Source organism: Melozone crissalis, unplaced genomic scaffold (genome assembly GCF_028551555.1).
Source record: "Melozone crissalis strain CALT ecotype California unplaced genomic scaffold, PUWL_Pcris_2 ptg000002l_1, whole genome shotgun sequence".
NCBI classification, from domain to species: Eukaryota; Metazoa; Chordata; class Aves; order Passeriformes; family Passerellidae; genus Melozone; species Melozone crissalis.
Window position 1 is genome coordinate 25,682,400 of NW_026535780.1, and position 17,473 is coordinate 25,699,872.

Below are 17,473 nucleotides of genomic sequence, written 5' to 3' on the forward strand. Positions count from 1 at the left end.
CAATATTTGGAGTGGTCACCTTGGATGTTTTAAGAAAAGTTTTAATAAAAGTGTCTCTGTAATCCTTTTTCATGGGTATAATGTTGTCATTTCACTTCTGAATAACATTCTACTCAATAGACCATGGTTGATATGTTCCAGTTCTTCAAATTCTGATTCTCTTGCTGAATTGAAACAAAGGAAACAAAAAAGACATCCACTGGCAAGCACCAAGTTTGTGCAGAATAGCCAAATCCAGTTCTTTGGAAAATCATTTCAGACACCTTCTTCTAAACCAAGCTCTCCGCAGTAATCAAAGGGTGGGGTGGCTGTTGGGAAGTGTGTGCAGGTTATGGAGAGACAGCGAAGCGACTTTGCATCATCCCAACGCGCTGCTTTCAGAAGCCCTTCACCTTTTCCCCTCAGACTGTGCCAGTGCTGCTGCTGAGGGCGCTGCCAGCCTGGCTCCTGCCGGGATCCGCCGTGGAATTCCTTCAGAACTCCAAAGGCCGAATCATCATGGTGGTGGAGCGCAAGGAGTAGCTGGGGCCTTTGAAGTAATGCCACTTGATGCCATTGAGCTTCCCGTGGTTCTGTCCAGCTGTGTAGAACATCCCATTGAGGTTGGAGGGGCCACAGGCATCAAACCACCACCCTGAAACCAGTAAGACAAATACTTAAACTGCAAATGCACTAAATATTTTACTTTGTTGTATTAGGTTTAGCTGATTAAGAAATTCTGGTAAATAGGTCATTAATAGTGCTGGTGCCATATTTTCATATTTTCCTTTTTTGCTCTTTTGTGCGATTCTTTAGTCAGGAGTGCTGGAGAACACACACATGTATTTACAGAATTGTAAAAGTAATTATGCCCTAATGCATTCTAGTTTTATTCTCAGTATGTGGAGTAAAAACAAGAACATGAGAGAAAAATTAAGCAGTTTTCACATTTAGACAGTATTGTATTTTTCATTTAAACATCAGAAAAAGACCATCATTCAAAAGTATTTGGAATAATTTCACCTGTTATGTTGAGTATAAGCATGACTTGATTTTATTTACCAGCCCTTTTCTACTGCTTTAATTGTGATTGTTCATTGCTCAGTTACTTTTTTTTCCAGAAGAAATGTTAAAGATTCTCAAAACTGAATTATGAGAATTCTGGTCCTGCATTGCCCTACTTTAAATTGTTGCTTTAAGATGAAATTAATCAGTGAACTCTCTTGTTTATCTCTCCAAGATCTTTTCTTGTTAAGGTGAAATTTAGATTGCCATGGGACCTAGAGTTTTAAGAAAAATTCCAAATAACATGAAACTTGGCAACACTAGGACTACAGAACACAAACTGACGAATATAAACTAGGTGATATGCTGACTGTACTGAAAGTAGTGGGAGTTTTTCTGGATACCTTGATGGGAATAGAATTTTCTCTCCAACACCTTGCAGAGTATCTATGTATAGTAAGAGAAAGATGCTTAGTTCAGACTGAGAAAGGCAGAATGAATTCCCAGACTCCAAAAAGCAAATATCCCCAATATCAAAACCGTATTAACTTCTGTGGCTAGGACTTCTATTTGTCAGAAAAATTTCTGTTGGGACTTTTTTCATAGTGAGACCTATAATTTTGTAAATCTTTATCACAGTTTTTATGCATCTTTCCATGGAATATGCTTGTACTGAGCATTTTTGTCATGAGGCAAATAAGATCATAAAGATCAGGTAATGACTTTTGCTTTTCTCAGTTAAATGCTACTTTAATCTTAAAAAAAGCTGTTTCAGCCTGTACATCACAGCATTGCCATCTTCCCTTGTGAAGCATTTCCTAACAGTCCTGGTAGTGGCAATCTGGTCATGCAGTGAGTGCATAGTGAATTCTACTGGCGTCACTGTGGACTAGAATGCACAATTTAAAATTTCTGTGTTTTTTCCACTTTGACTTATGGAAAAGGAATTAAACTGTGACAAACTCCTTTTAGACATTGTTCACTGTCACAGGGAATCCTCCAATTCCATCATATTTAGTGGTTAGACTTTTATCTACCTATAATGAATGCATTATATGAAACCATTTCAGTCTATGGTATACTACCACTGCTATGGTAATGATTGTGTTTAGCCCCCAGAACCAGTGTTCACTCTGTTCTTTGTATTCAGATCCAAATAATTTATGCTTCTAGTCTTGTAATTCTTAAGATTTTGGAAAGTACTTAGTGTTTTGGTTTTTTTTAAGAAGTAACACTTCATAATGAAATCTTGAGGGATGAATTTATGCCAGATAAATTCTGACAATTTTCTATTTTGGTACAGCTGTCTTCTCTTTGATTTCAATGTTATGCCTAAGGGGGCAATAACCAAAGAAGGGGAAAGCTGTACAGCTGATGTTTTACTGTAACAAGAGTATAATCTTGTAGAAATTTAAGATGAAGTTAAACAGAGAAATCCTAATCCTCATTTTTCAAAGCTGGAACTCAGATGCAGCTGGGTTCTGTTTATGGTGTTGGGATGAAGACCTGGCAAGCTGACCTAGTTACCATTTCATCTTAAAGGAACAGGAATAGATGCATAAATGGTCTTTTTTGGGGTGAAGGTTTTCAGTGATGCCATACAAAATCTGTGTTAAAACTGGAATAAGGCAAAGAAATGCATAATTTTATAAAACATTAGTGGGGACTTGCTCCAACCTGTCATCATAGATTTTTTCTAAATAAAAACTTATTTCAAAATGTGTTTTAATGATCTTAACTTTTTTCCTATTGTACAGTTCTTGTTAGTGAGAATGAATAGATGAATGTTTTAAAGATGTTTCCTAATATTGCATTAAAACTTTGGGATTACTTTCTCACTGTCTTTTTAAGTGAAATGGTTTGTTTGTTTGTTTGTTGGTTGGTTGGTTTTTTTTTTTCCTGTTTTGAGTTTTTTGATTTATGGTGCCTTTTTTTTCTCCAGATGGCTATTTCTCTCCATTCTCCCCTGCAGTCCTCTGAAAGGCCTTCACTCCCCTTAGGGCCTCAGATTATCACAAGACTTCCTACTGCATGTCTCAACACCAAAACACACGTCTTTGATTGGATGCAAAGGAAAAGTTTTTTTACAGATGCTTTGTATGTTGAGGGAAAGAGGAATGCAAGCAGTGACTTTCTCGGTAGCTATGAAGGAGCGAGGGAACATAAACCAGAGATTTCTAGAAGATACACCTGCAGAACTGCCATTGCAGAAAACGTCAAATTGAACAGCTCCAGAGCTGTGAGACAGCCTGACCCAAGGAAAAACCTCAGTAGCCAGATGTTGGCTTATTATGTGGAGTTCATGGGATTTTCTCATGAAAAATCTTGTTTATATTTCTCTGCATGGTAATGGCTTTCTCAAATAATTATAAAGTCATCTTTGAACCACAGTAAGATTTTAACTTTGGAGATAACTTTTGGCAACAATTTCCATGGGATATTTGAATTAGACATGAAAATGATGAAGAGTGGGCATTGTAAGAAGTAATAATAGAAGTAAGATTTTAAAGTGAAGTGGTAGAAAGAGGCCTTTCATGAGAAGTTTAAGAGAGATTTTATTCAGAAAGAGAGGTAGTTTCTTCAAGCTGTTGTGACCACAGAATCACTAATTAATCATTTGAACTGAGGGCCAATTCAATTTTTTAGGTTAGCCCACCTCTGATATTTTGTATAGTACAAGCAGCACTACCATGTCTATTTCTAATAAAAATCCCTAGGACATAACATATATTTTCCAGACAAAATATAAATTAAATAATGCATAGATAAATTGTTTGAAAGTTCAGCTATACAAATAGAAATTAATCCTCACTGTAGATGGCTGTTCTTCTGGAACAGTTAAAGTAGGTTCACATATTGTGCATGGTTATGCTTTGGTCTTTAATTCATGTTACTATAACCAATGGGAAATTGTTAAATTTCATTTCAGCTCTTTTCTTTAATAAATATATTTTTTATGCTTAAGCTACCTATCTCAGATAGTTGAGCTCCAGTCTACAATATACTGTATTAGATCTTTGACTGAATATTAATGTATATTGAAATAATTCCACAAATTCTTGCAAAAATACCTAATAAAAGGGCATTGTTCAAATTAGTAACAATATTAAAAGAAAAAAAACAAACACAAGCATCTTTTATAATGGTTTTCTGAAGTGACAAGTATAATTTTTGCATGATAGAATCTTTGTCAAAAGCAATATTAAAAAAGGGCTTTTGTATGCCAAAGTTAACAGAGTTGCTGTTTTGGCTTGTATAAACTGCAATTAAGCATGTATGCATGTAAAATTCTTTTTTAGTGACCTAATGCTCATCAGTTAATGAGTGCTCACTGGGAACTGCAATGATTGCTCAGGTTGTCTTTTACATTCTAAAATAATAGTTGTCTGAACACTGCACATTTGATGGCAGATGCTTTCCTCCCACATCTCAGTTCTCCCTCCTGAGGACACTGAATGTCTCCAAATGCAGCAGGATCAGTGCAAGCCATTTAATAAGATCCAAAGTTTGTCTGAATGGTACATTTGTATGGATTAACAGAATAAATGGATCCTATGGAAAGCAAATATTTATTTCTAGCCCTCTGGGCTTGTCCATAAAATTTAATTTGGCAACAATGCCAATAAGAAAAAATTTTGAATATAAAAATATTGAAATAGCCCTCAATGTTCAAAAGAAAGAGAAATTTATTTTAGAAAAGATTTAAATCTTTCTGATGTTCTGTAGTTTAAAGAAGTTAGATAGCAATGCTTAGGATCTGGTGATTTTTCATTGGTAATTTCTCTGGATGAAGTTTCAGATGACACCTCAAGCTATCAGTGGAGCCATGGGACAGAGTCCAAAAGAGTGAATGTAACAGGGAAGACTTAGGATTTTTTAGTCAGAATTTGAAAGACAAATTGCCAACAATTTAAAATTAACTAAAAACCTCTCAAAGAAATGTAAAGGAATGATGTCTATTCTTTCTAATGGTAGAGTTTATGACAGGATGGAACACTGTTAAATTATCATAGAATTAGCTAGTCAACATGCAACGTGTTCTTATATTAAATGTAGACAAACTCAGTAACAGATTTTATCATGAGAATAGAAATCTTGAAATACATAGAAATCTTGAGAATTAATAGAAAGACAAAAAAAAAAAACAGATAGAGAAGAATCTGTCTTGTGAAGGGTCTAAATAACCTCTGGATGAAATTTCTATGTTATTTTATTCCTTAGAGTATTGGATTGATCAGACTACTTGACAATCTGAAGATTAAATTAGAATTTAGCTGTCAGGACATAAGATGAAAAGGCATCAGCTTTTCATATCAATTGGATAATGCAGTCCCTTTCATAGGGACCTTTTTATAAGGTAAAAATAACATGAAACTTGCAGACTGGTGGCTATGGTCTAGTATATCAAAAATTAGTCACTTCCTGAGATCTCCTAACACTGTATTACAGTTGCCCATATTTAACCTTGATAAACATACCAATGTAGTAATGTTTTTGTTAAAAGTTATGCATAATCATATGTCCAATTAAATATTTTAAATATTTCAAGCAAAAAAATCAAATAATATTCTAACCATTTGATTATATTTTTTCATAAAAATATTTGGGAATATAAATGGTACTTCATTAATGGTGCATTCTCAGCAATTTCTTTATGAAAGCAGGAATATGAATAAAAATTAAAAACCGGTGCTTTTTTATATAATTAGGTGCATATTCAGGGGTTCAGGTTGGATAATCTCAAGTGTCCTGCCATTGCTTCTTTCAAATATTCTGTTTAAAGGAGAATATAAGAAAAACTGTGGCTTTTCTGATTGGAGTGTATGGGCAGATTTCTATTTTCAGCCAAGAATTTCCCTCCAAGTCATGACATGAATCCTCCATCCCCTTCTTGCTGAGATTCATAAAATTCACCACTTGGAGAAAAAAGCATTGAAACAACATGCAGTGAATGCAACATGGTTTTGTTTTGGAGTAACTGAGCAGCCTCTGACTTAATAGATGAGAAATCTATTAAGGCTCAATAAATATGTGTTTAATAAATACATATTTCTCTGATTCAGGAAGGCCCTGAGATTCAAAAGATACTGAGAAAATACGCAAGGGAGGGATAATTTATTTGCATTGTTCTTATGCCTGTATTGTCAGAGACAGAAGACTAGAGCTGGATGTACCTCTGCTCCCAGTAAAATAAAACAAACAATTTATTTCAGTTATCTCTGCTGCTTCAAACCTGGAAAGATATCTAGAAAGTCTCCCTGTCTTTGTAAAATGATTTTAGGGATCAGAATTTTAGCAGTATTCTCACTTCTCACTTGAAGCAAGGTAAATGTCTTTGTGAAAACCTCAGACTGCAGCCAATTATAGACAAAGAAAATCACCTTAAAACTCTTTCTTGGTGGGCCAAGATACCACAAGTCACTTTCCAGTGACTGAAAACAACTTCAAAAACAATTTGGGGCTCAGCTGACAGGTGGTATCTGGCAGAACAGATGGGAATTTGGCTCAGGAATCTGATCCAAAGATGTTAAATGCTAAGGGCTGTATTGGAAATCCAAGCATTTTGAACTTCTACTCACAGGCTTATTCTGGTGACTGTTGCATTTTTAGTGCTGTTTCTTGCAAAAAAGCTGTGTACATAACTCATTGGGGCACTCCTCAGACTAAAGCTTGAAGTAAGATGGGGATATACATATATATGACTCTTTTATTTTTAGTTTACTGGCCTGAGATATTGAAAAAAAGGAAGAACTTATTTGAATGAATAATTTGTCTTCCTTTAAAGTAAAACTAGCATACTTAGATTAAATTTTTCTGGTCACAAAAAAGCAGCTAAAACATCTAAATATGATGACAGTTCAGAGGGGTTAAGAATCCAGCTCATACACATAATTTTGAAGTTATTCCCTAAAATCCATGTGAAGATAGAGCCAAGTAGCATTGCATGGCTCTTTAAAATACAAGAAAGACATACACAAAATACACTATTGGTGCTTCTGTATTATTCTCTCAGTATTTAATTTCTCATTCTAGGGAAGAGGGATGAGATATAGGAGGAGAGAGACTAATAGTTATGATATAGACCAAATAAAACTGACAGCTAGCAAGATCACAGAGAGAAATGTGTGTTTTCCTTACATTTTTATTTTCAGCCTTGATTATAACCATATCACAGTCTTGAGCTTTGGCTTATCTCAGCCTTTATTCCTGACATAAATATATTCATTTCACCTCATAGAGATAACAGACTCACCCAAACTGTCAAGATAGCTAGAAACTTGCCTGTAGATTTCATACCATTCATCATTAAAGAGCTCTCTGTGATGCTGCCAAAACTAACATTCTGATATCTTTTCTTTTTGGGGGCGAAAGGAGGTTTTCCAAAACTTGTTATCATTGCTACTTTTCTAAATTAGTCTTTGTCTGATAGAAAACTGAAATACACTCCCTAAAAAGATGTTTTAGTATTTAATTAAATTCGGATATTTCTCAAGGAATGAGAAAGTTGTTTCAAGGAGAAAAGCATAGCAGAGTGTTTGAGGAGAATTCTAGCATGATTAAAGCCTTTCTTGAGGAACTACAAATTACAGTGCTGTACAACCTGTCTCCTAAGGAACAGTACTCAGAGTCTAGTCCAAATGAGTAGATTAATCTATCTCCAAAGGCTAATTGCACCTCCTTTTACTGTGTAGTGATTTGCTAAACTTGTGGTTTCCTCAGCCTTTGGTAATTCACCCCTTCTTCCCTATTAATTTCATTTGGTACCAGTAAATTCCAATGTGTGGCTAAGCTGTTGATTTACAGGAATGCTGCAGCAATATATGTGAACCTTGTGGAATGGTTGTTCAACAGCAGACTGACCTTAGCAGGGTGTTGACCTGTCACAGAACTCAGAGCAGGAAAATAAACAAAGCCTCAGCTCCCAGAAGGAGCTGCAGGGGTATTTCCAGGCAGCTCAGATACATGGATGAGTCTGCACTTCAGCACAGACACAACTCATGCTCAGGAGCTCCTCCTGACTCTGGCCTGGCCTGGAAGTAACACACTTTAATTTAGCATGTTCTCCAAAGGGAAGGGCAAAAGTGTTAATTGAAATAATCTACTGACTTCTTATCCATTATCTGTCTCCAGATCTATGTGGTTAGCTTCTATTATTTACAGAAATGGGAAGGTAGTGTCTTATCACCTGTCTACTGGAAGAAGCTTCCCATGATAACTTCTAATATGATATCCCTAGAAGAAATCAGAGGAGCTTGAAATTTGGCTCCTTAAAGACTTTCCCAACTGGGTCACTTCCAACTGGCAAAAGAGAATGCAGAGCTGGACTGAGCATGTGGTATAAATTCTCAGTGATGGGAAATCATCTTCTGTTAGCAGATGATTGCTTTAGAGGCTCATATGTGCCTGGATGTGGCCTGAGCTGAACTCAGAGTGCCAGTAACCACAAATAATACAGGTTTAACAGTCTGATCCAAAATAATTAAAACTGTACATGCTACAGGATTTTTTTTCCAGGAAAGTTAGAAATCACTGAGGAGAGTCTCTGAACAAGATCAGATGTGAAGATAAGAAAGGGGCTTTCTTGGTCATACAGTCAGTAAACCAAAGAATCTTTGGTTTTAGTTTAAACCTCCAATTTAAGCTTTCTGCTACAATGTGGTGTTCTAGAGATGAAAATGAGCTTGACCACACAGGGACTAGGAATGATTATCATTTGCCAGAGAAAATTCTCACTCTTAGGAGCATTAGGAGTCTGAATGGAGAGATAATGTCAAATATTCATTCTCTGTGCTGCAGGGGAAAAGTACCAATCATACACACTATATTTGGAAAAAATACCAATCATATACACTATACTTGCTGGCAGTCAGATCAACTTGGGACTTGAAACTGTCCCAGAGTATCTTGTCTGTGCTCTTCCCCACCTCAACTCTTCTTTCTTTCCTTCTGTAGTTTGACTCAGCTCACAAAGGAAATCAGCTTAAACCTTCCAGATTTAAACAGGTGGTTGCAGGTCTAGTCTTTCACAGAGGAGTGAATTAGTCATTTAGTGTCTTTATGCATTATGCTCACCTAACAGAGAAAGTTTAACCATTATAAATACCTTAATAACAGAATCACATCCCTAAGTGGAATAGATAATGTATTACAAGTCTAGACTAGGATTGTTTCTAAACTTTGCCATCTAATATCTAATACCTGGCCATTTCTTCTCCTTTTTTGATGGTTGATTGTCCAACTTCTGACAAACTTCTTTTCACCCTTTTAATATTTTATCTTTTTTAATTTTGCCTTTTTTGCCTAAACAATTACACTAACTTATACTTTCCTCTTAGACATTCTTGCAACAGCTTCAGTGCAGAAGTATACTGACTGCATCTCTGGATAATGTTTCTCTGCTGACAGGAATCTTGAGGTATTGGCATTTTGACAATATATGTACAGAAAAAAGTAGCAGTAAATATAATAGAAGAAGTTTTCACTCAGGACTTATACATCCATGACACAACTTCATCCATGGTTGCTTTAGGAAAACATAGTAGATTCCCATTATTGTACCATATTTTCAGTCAGTTGTACTCACCTCCAGTCAACATGAGAGCACATTTACACATGCAGTTGTCGTTGTCAGCATCTTTTGTACTGAATTCAGCACCATGCAAGATCAGACTACTCTGTTTTCCAGCAGTTCCACTGTGACCTTTTAAATAAAGCCTGAAACAACAAGGGAAAACAATCAGAGTCACCAAAATAGAAAAGAAAGATAAGAGATCCATATGTTTTCCATATCAGGTTGGCGTTGTATGAAGTGCACCCAGAAAACTTGTGAATCTCATATGTTTTGTCTAAATTGCTCTCTTGTTTCAGGTGTGACATTTAGGGGACATTTAGGGTTTTTCAGTGTATCTGTAGTAGCACATAGTCCTTCCTCCAGAGCAGAATCAAGCTCAAGGAATCAGAACTGGAAAGACAAAAAATCTGAGGCAGTGAGAGAGGAGGAGTGAGAAGAGGTGCCCAGATATCTGGAATACATTGACAGAATGACTGACTACTTGAGTAGCTGGTTTCTTTACTGTTTCTTTCCTGTGGCACAGAAACAGCAACCCCAGTTAACAGGAGTCATGTCATTAATGCCTGGGTTTGGAAGAGGATTTTAGCAGCCTTAGAACTTTTAATTCCACAAGCCAACAACACAGTTTTGCCAAAGCTGTCTCTGAGTGACAAATGGAGAATAACTTAGAGTTCAAGCCACAAAGTCTTCATAATTTGCAATGCAAAGCATCTCTTTTTTTAAGGAGTCTTTCAACTAGCTGAAACCACAACCATGAGCTAGGAGCAGGAGCTCAGCTGCAACAAAGGTTGCAATGAGGAGAGGAGAGGAGAGGAGAGGAGAGGAGAGGAGAGGAGAGGAGAGGAGAGGAGAGGAGAGGAGAGGAGGAGGACATTGCAGGAAGAGGAAAGTGTGATTTTCAAAACAGCTTCATATGCAAGAAGGAAGAGACAGGATCTGAGTGTCACTGGAGAAGTTCGAAGCCACAATCCTTACACTCAGGAGTAAGCCCTAGCCACTGGAGCAAATAAGAGAGGAAGACACATCCCTCCCCTCTCCTTGAATCTACAGGCTAGGAATAAATCAGCCACAGGGCTAACCAAGAAGATGATTTGCTAAGCAGTGGGATAGACTTCTCCACTGAAGTGAGAGACATCTGTTCTCTTTCCTCCAGGGTTATTGCAGAGGGGCAAATATGTCTTTTAAATACAATATTAAATATAAAATGCATAAGGAGCTACAAGAACAGACTTAGGACACGAGCAGGAGAGATGTCTACTTCTCTCTGTGATTTACCTCAGAGTGCTGTGCTAGAAAAAGTTTTCCCAGCTTCTCCCACAGAGAGAACAAGGAGAGCAGATGGCAGTCACTGACTGTGGCTGCCTCTCTGTTGTTGTTTTTTTTTTTTTTTTTTATCTAGTTACTTTGCATGAATAAAAGAGTAAATGCGTTTACCAGAGTGACATTCATCCATTAGTTTACATGGAAGACATACTTTGCTGCAGTGTTCACAGTATTGACAGCAGCAGTATAGAACATCCCTGACCTTTCTAGCCTACAATAGTAGCAGTAGTTAAACCATTGACATTTTTCTGACATGAGGAGGGCCTGTCCCAAGACTGAAATTTAAATAAAACCCACTTCTCCCACAGAACTTTGGAGCTGAATTCTGCTTATGAGAGCAAGGGTACCATATGATAGCTTTCCTTAATCAAGTGCATGGCTGTTGGTTTTCGTTGGTTTAGTTTTGGGGATTTTTTTTTGTTGTTTTGCATGCATCTGTGGGTGGATATTAGGTCCAAATAAAGCTAATTGGATTAAACTTGTCACAGAAACTCATTACAGAAAAGCCTTGTTAGGATATCTGATGAGATTATTTAAAATGTGAAGGCATAGAACCAGATCTTAGCAATCTACAGAGTTTTACACTTGTAGACTGAATCGGAGAATAGCCTATTGTAGACTGATGTGAACTTCACCTAATTTTCAGTGAATTTCTTCCTATGTGTCCTTTGTTCAACACTAAAAGTGGAGACAGTAGATGCTAAGCCTGAATATTTAAAAATAAAAAAAAAAGTTAAAAAAGGAATTGTCAGGTTTATTCTTTGAAACTAGTTACATTGCCTACCTTAATTTGATTTTAATTTTGATTGTTACATGGCTGAGGCTGATGATTAAATACTTTGGATTCAATCCTTAGAGCAAATACTGTATATGTAGATAGAAAACTACACACACATAAACATACAAAACTTTTTGGATTAAATACAAATATCATGCATAGTCAAATACCTTCTGATAGCACAAAAATAGTTAAAGCCAAGTGTAAGCCTCAATAGAAGACTGTGAAAATCCTTTGTAATTTAACAAGAAACAAGCCAGGAATCCAGGAATCCAGGAAGGTCATGGCAACATGCTATTGCCCAATCATGGTGGAAATTAGCCTGTAATGACCATGTTAATCTATCAAAGGATGTTTGTTTTAGACAAGATTAATCTAAGATCTGTCTTTGCACATGTCCATTTCTTTGTTTAATTCAAATGAAAGGCTGGAATTGATCCCATCTTCATTCATTGGACTTTTGCCTTGTTTTTGGGCTGTGCCTAATATTTTGCAGAACAAAATAAACTTTCCTGAGGTTGTGTTGATAGAGAAATTATTTTGTCACATGATATCTATGATCTGAGATTAAATGGCCGTACATCCTCATTATATGAGCCACACCAAGGCTCACAGAAGCCTCATAAAGTTAGTATAAAAAGCAAATACTGTTTACTCAAATAAGACAGACAAGGTTAGCCAGATCTTTTATTAGCAATCAACTCTATAAAACCCACTTAGTCCAATAAAAAAGTACAGTTAAGAAAACGTAAAAAATAAAGAAGAAAATATTACTTGGTATTCAATGTTTTCCCTAAAGGGTGAAGGTATTGGGATTGTTTACAAGCTCTTTACTTTCCCTGATATTTTACAAACATTCCACTCATCACAGATTTAGATCTTGTCAGTTATGTTTGACTATTCGTCAACACAATTTGTCTAGTAGGTCTCCAGTGACTTTAAAAGAATAAAGCTTAACTTGGCTCTGAGCTCTAGTGTGCTTATCATACTGCAGCCATGTGCAGATGAACCACAGTTGAAACAGTAATTCTGTTTCTTTGGGCTTTTCTCCCTGGATTGGCATTGCCCAGCAGTTAGGAAAAACAATGCCACTGCAAAGTTGGCACTACTTTACACCAAAATCAGATCTCAGTCAAAACCCAGAGCTGGTCCTGAAGCAATCAGGAGCTTCAGCTCAAGGCCTACAAGTCCAAGCTATTCCAGCTTGAGACAGCGAGTCTGCCCAACAGCAGGGCAACTGATGAGCTCCTTAGCTCCCAGGAGCAATACACATCTTACTGCTTGGACTTACTTAGTTATTCAGTATTCTCAGATTGAGATTGGTAGGATTGAACCTTTAAAACAAACTTCAAATATCTACTAGGATACGATTTCCCTCCCTTAGGAAAAATGGCGATTCGGGGTGTAGTTCCCCTTGGTTGTTCTTAGAGATAAAGGAAAGGAAGTTAAGAATAAAACCCACTCATTACTGATTAGAAGTCAAAGAACATTTTAAAGGGTACATTTCCAGTCTTCCCATTTGCTCACAGACAGGAAATTCTGATCAATAAAAGAAGGGGAAATGCTGCTTTGATTTACACAATAGGCAGGAGATGTAAATTCGTGCTCGTATAAGCAAAAATAAATCTACTTTATCTGTATACAATGAAACTGAAAAAGCAAGAAATAAGCAATAGCAGTTAAATAATGTGTAAATAGGAATGAGAGAAATATTACATTTTTATATGAAATTTTAAGGACTTCTGATGATTTTTTAATGAAATTTTAAATTCATTATGAGGAACAGAGCAGCCCTCATTTAGAAAGTAGCAACATTCATAGCTGATGTACTTTAGAGGAAACAAAAAAAAATTTAAAATATTGCAACTGTTACATCTTATTTAGCATGGATGTTAGGATCATTCTGCATTTTTTCTTGAGATATAGCAATGGCAGCCTGGGATCTCGCTTCTCAGATGGTGAAGGAGAATTCTTAAGGACGTTTTGCTTTTCATCATTCTTACTGTGTGACACGACTTCTGCAGTCCATTGAAACAAAAGTAAGGTATATTGTATGCAAAGAGTAGATCTAAAAATATTACATAAACAACTGCAGAGCAGCCTGAAAAGACATTTTAAATTTACATCAGAAATTTTTGCTTTTACAGTCATTAGATGACCTCACATTCTTTCAAATATATACAGCTTAGCTATCTTCATACCATGTTTAAAGATTTTCACAGATAAACTTGGGATGATTCCAAATAAATAACAAAAAATATTAAAATGTTATAGTTCTGCAACATACAGCTGTGAAAATTGCAACATTCTGAATGAGATATAAAAAATTCTGAAAAATATAATGCAATCATAAATCCATGTAAAAAAGTTGTGTGCTAAAAGTATAAGAAATAGTTTCTGATGCAGCACTTTACATATCAAACATTGAACCTTAAATTTAGTATTTTTTTATTTATTTTTACTAGAATGAGTCAGAGTTCAGTAGAACTCCCAGAATTTAATAGTAGCTAGTTTTCTCTATTTTTTTTTCTATTAGAGCTGCTAGAGATCACTCAGTCCTTTACTTCTATCAGTCTGTCAATGAAACAGCTAAGTCACATCTAGCTTTGTTGCTGAGAAATACTTTGTCTGTAAACAAACAAACAAGATAATAGTTTATTGCAAACATGACAACCATCATTAGGAGATGTAGAGAATCATCTCAACTACCTCAGTGTGCAGCTCTTGAATATGATGAGTTAAGAGAAAATTTCACCGTTGCCAAAGTGCCAGAAATATGAGCAGAGATCTCCTTGACTGGAATTCATAAACATGAGTAATGGCCTAATATCCTTAACAACTAAATAGAGAGAACCAAGAGTCTTGAAGTAGGATTTAAAAGATTCAGCATGATAAGTGGAGAGAAGCACATCAAAGCTTGCCTTTGGGAAATACTTTAAAGGGATGTCTTCAAATTCCCACTTCAGTTTTGTCTCTGCAGCCTAAAATGTCCTGTCTCCAGCCTGCTCATTCCACACGGCAGGAGTGAATCCCAGATTCTGATCCCTTCTCAAAGGAGGGGTTGTTAATTTTGATGGAAATGGTCATGAGAAAAAAAATAGTTGTGTGGGGATCAGAATCCGCTACCCTGAGTTCCCTTTTCTGAGCTCTCTCTTTACTGGGTTTTATTTTTTCCTAACTTTGACAAGAGCAGAGGGCACCTACATCTCAATCCTTCTACCCTACTGGTTACCACTTAGGTCTGTCCTGCATGTTAGGCATGTGAAAGACATCTTTGTTTTTGGAACCCATGGACTGACATTACTTTGCCCTCTAGTTTAGAAATGTTTGAGGTTGAGGAGGGATTTAACTTGCATCTTCCATCTGGTTCACAGCTGCATCTAAATTTTAGGTAGCTTAAGTTTCTGAAACTAAACCCACTTTAAAGATGTTGAAGTTGGTAGAGTTTCATGAAATGCTGTGTTAGTCAAACAATTCCATTCATAATGGGATTTAGGTGATTAAGTCCCTTTGTGAACCAAAGCCCACTGGACTGCAACCACTTAGGTGGACCCAGTATGAGATTATACTTAGGATACTCTTAAGTCTAGACATTAATTGTAATAATTCTAAGAAATAAAAGAAAACAAAACCAGACAGCAGCTTCATTTTAAGTACAGGTTTGGGGGTTGTTTTCCATCAAAAATGCTTTGATTAATTATTTGTGAATCAAACCCCCTTTTTTTACCAATTAATAAGACATCATGTCTACATTAAATATTGTTTGTTAGAATTCTGGCCAATGCACCTTTTCCTGAACATATTGTAAAATCCCACCAAGCCTCCCAATGGTAACGGTTGTCCATGAATAGCAAGATCACCTCTGTAATGAAGATACCTTACAAATATTCAATGATAGATAACATGTTGTGAACAGGAGAAAAAACAATCTAAATAATCACTCTAGAGAAATACTGCTGTCACTGAGGTTGAAACTAAAATGTCTGCCAAAATGGAACTAAATATAATGTGGGAAATAAATATAATGTGGGAACTATCTGGCAATCATAACCCTGGTATTTTACTGATACACCCTAACTTTTTCATCGTTTAGTACTCGCACTAAAGGATAAAGGGAAACATCCCTTGTGCCTGCTAGTTTTTAAAATCAGTGGAAAGATCATCTTCTGGCTGGAGACAGAGCATGAGCCATCTGTGGTGACCAGGGAGATAGATCCCTGTGAGTTTGAACTCTGTCAGAATGTAGAGTAAAAGGCATCTTAGTCAATGCCCTTGTCCAGATTACATATAGATTGCCTGGGCACCCATTTGGATCCTTTTTCTTCTTTTGGAAATAAAACTTCTTAAACATGACCTTTATTTTTTCTTTGAAAGGGAGAGGAGGAAATATTTTGATTTCATTAGGACAGTGCATACTCTCCTTATGAAAACAAACTAAATTAAATCAACACACAATTTTTTTAATCATGAATCAAGATTAACTAGCTAGCAAGAATGCAACACAAGATGAGGTAAATAATTATTAGAAGTAAACTAAAAGCTACCCCAAAAGAAAGGAAAATACTTTGGAGAAATTGAAGAAACAAGATAGGAAGGAAGATGACAAAAACACCACTGCTCACAAAATTGTGAGCTCTTGCTAACTCGTTTAATCGAGTTGCAAGAAATATTCACCACCTTGATCACTGCCTTTGAATGAATAACTGATGCAAAGGTGCCAAAAGAGAAGCAGAAAGGGAATCTCACATTTGGTGTCTGACTGGAGAAAATCAGAAATATCAACCATGAATCCTAAGAATACTGCATTTTTCCCACTCTTATCTTTAGTACAAACTTGAGAAATAGTGTACTTGGTAAGTTCATGAACTTTTAATTTAACTTATATTCCTAATGGAGTTTGTAATTGAAAACAGTTGGCATGATGGCTCTGTAAAATGTTGAAAACCTGAATAATGAAGTAAGAAACACTGACAACTTGAACAGATTTTCAATTTGGCTCTTAATATTCTTTCTGCCTGGACATGAAAATAATTTCCTTCTACCTTTCCTTTAGAAAAGTGTAAGACAAAATAACCTCTGTATTTCTCTGAGGTTGCTCTTTAGCAACGACTCACTGATGTAATTATTGTTTGACATCACTGCAGCTCCTTACCCATTCTCTTGTAGAGACAAGTGAAATGTGCCAGCTAACAAAATATTAATTCAATATATCCAAAGTAAGGGCATATATCTGCCAATTTTAAAGATAAAATGTGAATATAAAATACAGCTATAAATGCATATGATCAGTTTGCCTTTGGAATTGTTTCAGTACAACCTGTCTAAGGGACAAGAAATGATTTATAGTAAAGGGATCCTTCCCAGGAATTGCATACTGTTAACTGGAAAACTTGTTTTCTATCTCTAAGAGCCCACGGCAAGTTTAGCTTGTGTTTGAACTTCAGACCTGACAGGTCAAAGGAGAAAAATATGTTTATTCTGGACAGTGAACAAGCAAACAACCCAGCTGTGAGTAAGAAACACATCTACACATTACAGAAAAATATAAAATAGTCTAGTAAGCCTGTATGTTGTACTGATTGTGAGTTTTCCCATAAAATGAACAAATTTGCTTTTCTATATTAAATTTTATTAATAGATTAATAATTGAGTAAAGCACTGCACTTATTGAGTATTGGGTAAGGATAACTAAGAGACATCAGGATCATTTTTCCTAATGCACAGAATACGGCCTGTCATACTGCTGTCTGCAGGCAAATGGTGCTTTGTCATGGTTTGCAACAAGTGTTTAAAAATATGTTTATTCTGGACCATGA

At 36.1% G+C, this 17,473-nt stretch overlaps 1 protein-coding gene across 1 annotated transcript in view; it reads right to left on the reverse strand.

Moving 5' to 3' along the window:
* Positions 1 to 429: 429 nt before the first annotated feature.
* Positions 430 to 17,473, reverse strand: part of ANGPT1 (angiopoietin 1) — a 149,036-nt gene continuing 131,992 nt past the window's right edge. Inside the window, exons 8-9 of the mRNA XM_054288555.1 lie at positions 9,569 to 9,699; positions 430 to 634 (exon numbers count right to left, since the gene is read on the reverse strand). Coding sequence (XP_054144530.1) covers positions 474 to 634; positions 9,569 to 9,699 — 292 coding nt within the window. The 3' untranslated portion in view covers positions 430 to 473. The remainder of the gene's footprint in view (positions 635 to 9,568; positions 9,700 to 17,473) is intronic.